Genomic DNA, 9679 nt, shown 5'->3' on the forward strand with positions numbered 1-9679 from the left:
AATAAAGATGCCTTGGTAAGCATTCTTCCTTCTTCCTTCGGGCTCCTTTGCTCCGATGTAATGGGGTTGTTCCCGACAGGCGATGCACTGGCCTCTTCTCTGCTGTGCCAGTAATGCAAGCAGCCCTTACACCAGCACACCTTTCCTCCTGACCTGCCTGCTCAATGGTGTGTAAAAGGTTTTACAAACCTTCTCCCGTGGTGATTACAGAGTGTGGGAGAGCAAAGCCAGCAGCGCGGCATCAGCAGTTGACCAAGTTTTGAGTGTATCTCTTTATACGTCCTCATCACAGGTAGAGGCTTTCAGGGTTTTGCTCTTTTCTTACTTAGTCATTCTCATCGCCTGAGATAATGGCAGCAATTTTTTTTAATGCATGGCTTTTTGAACTGAAAGTGCATTTCACTTGGGGATTTTTGCAAAATTCAGATTTTACAGTAAATGAGATTCAGAGGCCTCAGAAATGTCCAGGAACAAACTAGCTTTAGAAGGACTGCAGAAGGTGCGTGTTGCTTTTGTTGCAGTCCATTCCAGCTCTTCTTCTGTATCACAGAAGTGAGTTGTGTTTAGCTACACAGAGCCAGTTCCTTCAGAAGAGAGCCTTGGGTGGTTGTATTATCAAACAAAAAAATCTTGGCAGAAACTTACATTCTTAACACAGCCAAATATTTTGTACCCAAAGTATTGTCCTCCTTCAAAACACTTGTGCATAGCATAACAAAATTACAGATTCCAAAACCCTTTTCACTGCAATTTTAATTTAATTTAGAGTTTGCATGCCTAATAGTATTTTTAATATGCATTTCTGGAATTTGTGGTTTGAACTTCGGTCTTCTGAAAAATAATAAGTTTTATATAGGCACCATGTGTTTGGATCTCGGTTTATTTTGACTGTAGGAAATGATTTGCCAAGACATTTTCTCTTAGTATTGCCATGAAAGCTTGTGTTTTTTCATTAATGTACTTATGCTGGGTGTCCTTTCAGTGTGTCCAGCATGTTTGCTTATACATGTTTGCTTATGACAAGTTTGTTGTCACCAGGGAAGTTACTAAGAAAGAGAGGCTTTGTTTAATAGCAAGCTCCTGAAGTTCAAGCTCTTCACGTAAGTCTTGGATTTTTCAGGATCTTCATGAAATGGAGTGGAGCAGTTTGCTCTGGCAACAGTGTTAAGAAGAACAAAGAGCCATGAAAAGGAATAGAGCTAGAATAAAGCTAGTAATTTATGTCTTATCTTGAAGTGCCATAGCAGAGGATTTTGTTCTGTCAACTTCTATCTTCACTGTCTGTGAGCAGTTATTTCTTTAGCCGTGTGTCACTGCTTACAGCAATTAGGGCATGGAATACTCTAATATTTCCGCAAGTAATCGTTCTACCTGACCTGTTTTATAAGCAGATATTTAGGACTTATTTAACCTCCTCATGGTATCTGTAATAACAGTGGACTTCTTTTCTCTTGAGATTGACAGTATGTTATATGCAGATAGTAGTAATCTCATGGGAAAGTAATTAAAGAGTCTTCGTAAGGTCTGGTATATTGATTTAATTGGTCTGTTGGTGTAATTGGACAACTGCTCAATATAGCACAACAACTGCAGGACACCTTGCTGCATATCAGTACATATGCCGTTTGTGACATCAGTTGAATGAAGATGGCTGGCAAAGTGGGTGCAATTAAGAGAATAAACACCCAGTACACAAATAATCAGCTCACTGATACATTTATCTGAAGTTTTTTTGGACTGGTTTTAAACTCCCGAGGAGTTCAAGAGCTCACTGCCTGGGGAGCAGCATTTAACAGGGAGCACAGTGTCATCAAAGGCCTGGAGAGGGAGAGTGTGCAATCCCCCCATGCTTGCTTCAAAGGGAAAAGTCTCCTCTGAAGGTTTCCAGTCAGGAAGCAGGACAGAGCTGCAGGACAGAAAATTGCCCAGAGACTATAGGGCAGCCACAACAGGGCTCAGAAGAGCCATTCCCCAAGGAGCTGGAGCCACAGGGATCAAAGGTAGCTGCCACGGTGGTGAAAGCAAAGGATCTGCGCTCTGCCCCAGCAGGGCTGATTGCCACTTCCATTCCGTCAATGAATGCTGCCGAAAACCTACGCGTTTGGAAGGGGAGGGGGCGGAGAGTCTAAAAAAGAGCAAATCAAACTGTTCTCACTGTCACTTTTCAGAGCCAAACATTTTGAGTGTTTCATACTCAAAGGCATGTGGTGTTGTAACGAGAGCAGTTGCCCGGGCTCCATTGACATCCCATCCAGAGGCTCAGCGAGGAGCAGAGCAAGGCTCTATCAGGGTAGTGTGTTTATACAGGAAAGAAAGAGTGCTAGGAAACAGCAAAGTCGTCAAACTTTGAGAAGTGGTTAAGAGGCAACTGATGTAAAGCAACACATTCACATTTAAAATTAAAATTTGGCTTTATGAAGTCTTAACGGCTGAAATGAATGTTTGTGCCATTTTAATGAAAATTACGAAGAAATGAAACAAGTATTTTGTTTGAGCTGAAGTTTCTCCAAATGAGTTACAACCCAATCATGAAAGTAATGAAAACTTTGAAGTGAAACAAGCTAGAAACTGATTTTATGCTATAATGAACATGACTTATTTTCCTTGGATGAATTGTAAAGGATTATTCACTGGACTGGTGAAAACACATTATTTATGATTCTTTCCATTACTGACATAAGGCAGGGATTCTTGTGCAATCAGGCTGGACTCCTTGCTTCTACCAGGTAGTAATTTACCCCCAATTCCTTAAAGCCTTGTATCTGTGTGCAAACTGTGCACCTACGCAAATACTCTCCTCCCGCACTGGGAAAGGAAGGAAAGAAATGAAGAAGGGGTGGAGGGAGAAGCCCTCAGGCCTCATGAGAAACTCCTCTAGATTTCAGTGGAAGACTCATATCCATGGAAATGGTTCATTATTTTTTAACTGGTCATCATTCCCATTGATTTCCCATTCAGCTGCTATGGAAACCAGCATTCCATGAATATTTCTTTCTGAACTTCCTCATTAGTCTTCCTCCGGCAGCTCTAAGAGCCCAATCACTGCTGAGGTGGACCGAGCAACTACAAATAATGCTTTCTTTCATTTTACAGGTGAATCGCCCTCACCCTGGGGATCATCCTCTCCTGATCATCTTTATGGTTGGTGGAGTGACAGTCTCCGAGGTCAAAATGGTGAAGGATCTGGTAGCCACACGCAAACCTGGTACCCAGGTAGAAACAGCTCAAAGTGTTCCTATCTGAACAAAGATTAAGGAAATTCATGAGATAATGTTGGCAATAGCACTGGTACCATACCTAGACCAAGCCACAGCCGCAGATACAGGAATGGCGTTAGGATTTTGCGGTGAAACATCTGTAAGCAACAAGTGTTCAAGGTCCAGGGATCTGTTTTTTTGCATGTTAAAGTCACCACTGAAAGTTTAAACTCAGGCTGGAGACTTCTAAACAGACTGGCAATCTTCTGAAAGAGCTTTTTCATGTCTCAAAAGATTCATATATTGTAATTCTTCATAAACAGAAACATTTGCTGTATAAAAGGCCACAGGCTCTCTGGCAGCGTGTCTACAGGGCACAGTGCAGGGATGCTCAGAAGGAACCTGCCAGGGGCCTGCTTACCATCTAATGACTTGTCAGTGGTGATCCTCCAGACAAGTTAATTAGCATTGCAGAGGAGCAAGATAAATTAGCCTGGCTAGAGCAGTAGTGGTCAGGGTTGTGTACCTCTGAGTGTTGAACATACCACCACTCAACTACACCACGGAGCAGTTAGGGCTATCTTTATAAGCCATCTCAGGCAGAGTCAGAAAGTGTTGTGAATGGAGGCTTAAAGTGAAAAGGTGCTGGATTTAAGGGTCTATGCATCAAAATGTGTAGCCTCTATCAGAATGAGAAAAATAAAATAGTTTAAGCACAGGAGTTAGGGCAGAATTGTCCAGCAAACTGTGCCTCTGAACCTTCACAAGACTTTGTCTGTCATTCCTCCATACCAATAAGTGACTTGACCCTTTCCTCTGAAATCTTAACAAACAGGATCAATATCTGAATACACCCAACACTGAACCTCAGGCCATTTTCCTTCTGTTCCACTTTGGAGAGTAAAATGCCATCTGCCTTCTACAATCAGGTGCACAGGTGCAGCACCTTTGAGCATGCCCATCCTTCTCAGTATCCCTGCTATTGCTTATGCAGTTGGTTTTTTTCCTGCCTCCCCTCCATGCCCTCTGTCTCTTATTGTCCACTTTTAGAGGCAGACAGATGTCGCCATTAGCTGTGAAACAGACTTCAGTTCCTAACAGGAGGTGCTGCCTTGAACAGCACCTACACTAGATGCCTTGGGTGGCCTGAAGCAGGTGATGTGGAGAAAGCCCTACATGTCTGCTGCTCTTGGATGTGCTGCTGGATGCCTGGAGGGAGGATGGCTCCTGTGGTGAAGCTTCAATAGCATCTATGCATCTGGTCTTTGCCTTTCCCACTCTGTCATATCAATGGAGTAGGGAGGGAGAGGGGGAGGATGGATGGGCTCCAGCGGTGCCTAAGATGTTAAAAATCACTGTTAATTGGGGAGGAGTGTGTAAAAGAGCAGTCAGTATCTGCTGAGCAGTGCAGATACAGAGTAATCCAAAAACTGCACAGAGGTGCAAGGAGTGCTGCGTATCCAGCTGCATCATAAACACCAGTCTAGTTTCCAAGATGGCTTGTAAACATCTTGTATGCAATTCCTATGGAATGAAACTTTGATTAGTGAGAGATTAGCAAAACAGAGCGAACCAAATGCTGCACAGCCCCTGGGTTAGACATGTGCTTCCCATGTTTCAGTTGTCTTTGCAAGGCAGTCTCAACCAGTATTTCGCAAGACTGAGTACAGTTTTTCATGATGTTTTTTTCATCTGATAACACATTTCTTCCCATTTAGCCTATTGCTAATCTCCTCAAAAGAGTGAATAAAATTCTTTCCCCCCTTGAACGGGGACTGAGTTGTGACACACTGATGGACAAGTTAATCCACACCCTAAATGCATTTAATATACCCTGAAAGATAAGCGCAGGGTTAACAAGCTGGTGGAGAACTATGCAGCAAGACTTTTGAGGAGCCTTCTGGACGGAATTGAGGCTTGGCAGTGGTGACATGGGATCTGGTGTTGCTTTGCTTTGGCTTAACCCTGGTGACAGGTCACTCTCTGAGGCAGATTCCTAAAGAATTTCAGGCTTTTACTGCATCGTGCCCTTTGTCCAAATGCGTTATGTTAGAGGTGAAAGGACTTCAGGGGACAGCCAGGAGGAGGAAGAAAAAGAAGAAAAGAAACAGTTGTGGAAGTCTCTCGTATAGAAAAGTTTATGAGTTTGCTGGATTTACCTGGATTTCTGCACTACAGCTGTGAATGTGTGCCACCTGTTTGGGATTATTCTCTTTTCAAAAAGCCAGGCATTTGTCTAACTTGAGCCAGCATTTAACAGAGCTTTTTTGTGGCGTTCAGGCAATCAGCTTCAGACATCAGGGCAAGGGGGGAGCATTGGCCTCACAACTCTGTTCCATTCAGACAAAGCACTGACATTTATACTAATTATTGGCTCCGGGAGAAATGGAGAGACGTGTGGGTACAAAAATAAAGAACTGAGCAAAGTAACAGAAAAACTGGCAGGAGGCACTGGTTACTTCAGCAGTTCTTTGGAGTTGAGGCAAATGACATTTAAATGTGGAGTAGGAGACACGTTTCCATCCAGAGAACTGTTCTGCATCTGAATATGAATGACAAATTTATTTCTCATGAAGAAGCACAAAAGAAAATAGCACTTTCCATGCATCATTTGTTTGTGGATGGCACTGAATAGCCTCCCTAGCCTACTGAGAAGTATCCTACCCTAAAAGGAAAAGCTTACCTTTCCCCCCCACCCTTTAATCAAGAGAGTGAAAAAGGGGAAAGAGCATGATGTTTTACCCTCCTTCCTCCCAACATGCACAAGCATGTATGCTTGTGGCTGAGGCACGCAGATAAACCCGTGGAGATTCACCATCAGATGTTAACTGCAGCCTTCCCTCTGCTTATGGGAGCTGCCCATTGCAGGGCAGGGGGTCAGGCCATGATTTCCTGGCTCCTCTACCTTGGCTGTCAGCAGGAGGGTATCCCTTCACATAAAGCATCAAGGACAGGCATGTTGTACTGAACAAGAAGGTCTGCAAAGGAAACACACTGTCCTGAAGAGACCTGCCTGGAGAAGAGACAAAAATTTCGTATCTGGGCAATTGGGACCTCAAGAGGAAATCGTATTTATCTGGCCATGGCTATTGTTGATGTTTGGCTTGTAGACACACAAAAACTTGGGTAATGTGTCCCCTCGTGTTTTTCAGAATTATACTGCATTATTACAAGATGAGCACACACCGTGCTACACTCTGATGTGTGCACAAAATAAGCAAGACAGCGTCAGCCTTTGGCACCCACAAATTACAGAGACAGCTTTTCAGCCATTGTAAGAAGAAGAGATAATCAGTGTCAGTTTGCTGCAGGTTGTGTGGGAGGATAAGGGAAGGGGAGAAGTGAGGGGGAGTCTATCATCAGTGCAGATGGGATCTGTAGTAATCTAACTCCAGATTCCTTTCATCATTTGAAGTGAAAAGATGAAACAAAGAAAAACAAGAAGTTGAAATGTGGTACTACCAAATTCTAAACTGCACTTGTGTTCCAATTCTTTCTTTCAAATCCCCTGGTATGTTACGCTGTATAGACTACACATTTGGGCCGTATGATGAAGAGCATAAATGATTTGATAACGACTACAGGAGACAGGCACGCACATAGTCAAGGTTGGTGATGCCTGCGCTTCCTGTCCTTGGATTTGCACTGAAGAAGCAAATTCATTTTCAAGTGAGCTAGTAATATAAACCTGCTCCCATGTCCCTACCCACTAGCCATTAGTCCTGATCCTGCAAATGCCACTGAATTGGGGCTAAGAGCTGTGTCCTTTGACCCTGAGTTAATTCCAAGAGCGTACATGCTCCCTCCTTGCTTGATAGCTCTGCCCTGCAGAGAAGCCTTCACACTAGGCACCTGCATATTGGTTTTCACTCAGGAGAAACAGATAAGGCGTGCATCTACCAACGTGTGTTGTAGTGAGTGACAGTTTCACTCATCAGACCCATCTCGGATTAGTAACTCGACCAAACAAAAGCAATAGTATCCCAACAGCGTCCGAGGTTGAGCGTTGGTTCAGAAGAGCGTGTCTTGCCCACAGGGACGTTTCTGAACATGGTCTGTAGGTCCCCCAGTAGCCGCAGCAGGCCAGCAGCACTTCTGTAGTGCTTGCCTTACCTTAAACAGAGGAAACAGCTGCCACCCAAAAGGGCCTGTTGGCAAAACCCCGTGCTACAGGAGAGGAAACTGCTGGCTGATCATCTGGTGCCTCACAGCAAACACAATGGCAGTCACAACAAATCGCTGGGTAGGCTGCGGGTAGAAATGACTCAAAGCACACATTCATTAAGAGTACAATGCCACCAGTCATTATGCTCCGTAAGTGATTTAACTGCAGTCATTAGCAGACGGCTTCATTGGGCAAGCTGCATTGCCCTGTCAGTAAACACCAGGAACACACAGCGGGCCTAGCGCTGCGTAACGCCAACAGTTCATACTCACATCTCATTAGTGCTGCGATCAGTCCCCTTAATTCTGACTTCTTGTTTCTTTTCACCCTTCTTCCAGGTACTTGTGCTCTCCACAGCACTCCTGACACCGCTCGATGCTGTCGAGCTGTTGTTCACCACAGACCATCCCCAGCCTGACACCGATATCTGACGGGGGAGGATTTGTGGAGAAGAGGAGCGACTGCCTTGGCTGGAAGCATCAAATCCCTGGTCTGTCACTATTCCCAATAGCCTTCCAAAAAACAACATGGCCCCTGATGCAGTATCTGGCTGCAAGGGAACCTGTGCAGCTCCCAGGGGGCTCTTAAAAATAGTCCATTTGTCCAGTGAGTAACTCCCCACTCCTTAAGGATCACACAGTGTGGTGCTGAATCATCCCCCACCACTCTGCCCAGGCGAGGATGATTGCTTGTAATAATTCCCTAGAAAAGGAGCAACTGAGGCTGAATGTGCCCTCCCTGAGCAGTACTTTTCCCTGCAGGTAATCCTGATGGTTTTGTGGGAGTTGCTTCTGGTGGCAAGTGCTGCTGAGGGAGGAAAAGGCCAGTAAATCCACCTCTCTGTCATGCCTGCCTTGCAAAAGATGTGTGCCTTATACAGCACAAACAGCCTCTGCTCTTATTTTGTCCAGAGAGAGGCCATGGAGCGCAGCCCCAGTTTAGCCAGGAGAGCAGCTCCCAGTCAGGTGATGCTCTCCCAGCCAAACTGGTAGAAACAGAGCAAGAGAGCAGCAGAACAGAGGGATGAGTTACACAGCTGCTTCCCTCGCAGATTCCCATTTCCTGCTCTAGTTTACCCACCCACAGTCCTAGGAGAAAAGACTGGTTGTGATGGCACACTGCTCTGTAGTTTAACACAGGAGGACATATGGGCTGTGACGGGTTGATGTTAACCCTGGAAGAATCTTCCTCTCACATTCATTTAAAAAATAAATTTAAAAAAGTGTATTCCCATTTTCAGGAGGCCACAGGGACAGATTCTTGAGCTGGATTTCTGAACGGCGTGATTAGAGAATAGCTTTTATTTTTCATTTATGATCATGGAAGAGCTGCTATCAAATTCAGTTATGTAATTTTTCTTCACAAAAATTTGATACAAACTAGGATTAAAAAAGCATCAGCCAGCAGAGATGGTGATTGTGTATAGCACAAGGACTTCCAAGTTGCGACACAAAATGGTGGAGCTACGAAGCCACATCCTCTTGGTTCATCTGAGGGACACTAAGGCTACAGCTTGCACTAAGAATGAGAATGTAAAATCCTATGTGAAGTTTCACTCTAACATTGCATTCTTTCTGATGCCAAAAGAGTAGATTAAATAGGAAGTAGCTTTTTAACCTTTGTTCAGTAGCTAGCTTAAGTTCTCTAAAATGTTTATAATAATCTTCAGAAAAGGCTGCATTTTGACTTAAATTCACTTTTGAGTGACTAGAAGAAAACAAAGGACCAATTATAAAGCATGGACAATGTTGCCTCTATGAAAGAAATTTATAAGAATGGCTACAGAATGGAACTTTGTGCTATAAAAAATTAGAAATATTGTGCAGTTGCAATGTTAAAAGCTCAAGACATATTTTGAACAGAGCAACTCAAAAGCAAACAGCCTGTCTCTGTTTCTTTTCTCTTTCCTTCTATACCATTTAATCTTAGAAGACAGATGTTTTGTAAATTATGTAATCAATAAAGCAATGCTCTTACAGTGCATAAGCTCATTCCTTATCTCTTTCCCTCCTAGAACACAAGGCTATGCATGCCAGGACTGCATATTCATGCAACTCCTTTTTTTTTCTGCACTATTTGATTGCCCCCAAGAACCAAAACCTTCTGCCTTTGGAGGTGTTCTGAAGGGGCTTCCATACTCTGGCAAGTTCGGGCACTCGCACCTCTGAGCTGCTGCTGCTTTCCTGAGATAATGGAGGCTGGCATTTGTGGTCTTCTCTCCCTCACTGGTCTTTCACAAGATGCTTTCAGGTCTCTGACTTGGCCATCAGGAAATGCTCTATCAGGTACTGGGAGGCTGAATTTAAGCAGACTGTGG

At 44.0% G+C, this 9679-nt stretch overlaps 1 protein-coding gene across 2 annotated transcripts in view; it reads left to right on the forward strand.

Moving 5' to 3' along the window:
- Positions 1 to 9348, forward strand: part of SCFD2 (sec1 family domain containing 2) — a 197263-nt gene extending 187915 nt beyond the window's left edge. The window contains exons 8-10 of one of the 2 annotated variants that reach the window (XR_007708235.1): positions 3094 to 3213; positions 7701 to 7852; positions 8603 to 9348. Coding sequence is in view for 1 of the 2 variants with exons in the window: in XM_035551480.2 (XP_035407373.1) it covers positions 3094 to 3213; positions 7701 to 7793 (213 nt within the window). In the remaining variant the exon portion in view is untranslated. Of the gene's footprint in view, positions 1 to 3093; positions 3214 to 7700 lie in introns of both variants that reach the window. The other variant, XM_035551480.2, reaches the window with a different exon arrangement.
- Positions 9349 to 9679: the final 331 nt, after the last annotated feature.

The sequence above is a fragment of the Cygnus atratus genome, chromosome 4 (genome assembly GCF_013377495.2).
Source record: "Cygnus atratus isolate AKBS03 ecotype Queensland, Australia chromosome 4, CAtr_DNAZoo_HiC_assembly, whole genome shotgun sequence".
NCBI lineage: Eukaryota > Metazoa > Chordata > Aves > Anseriformes > Anatidae > Cygnus > Cygnus atratus.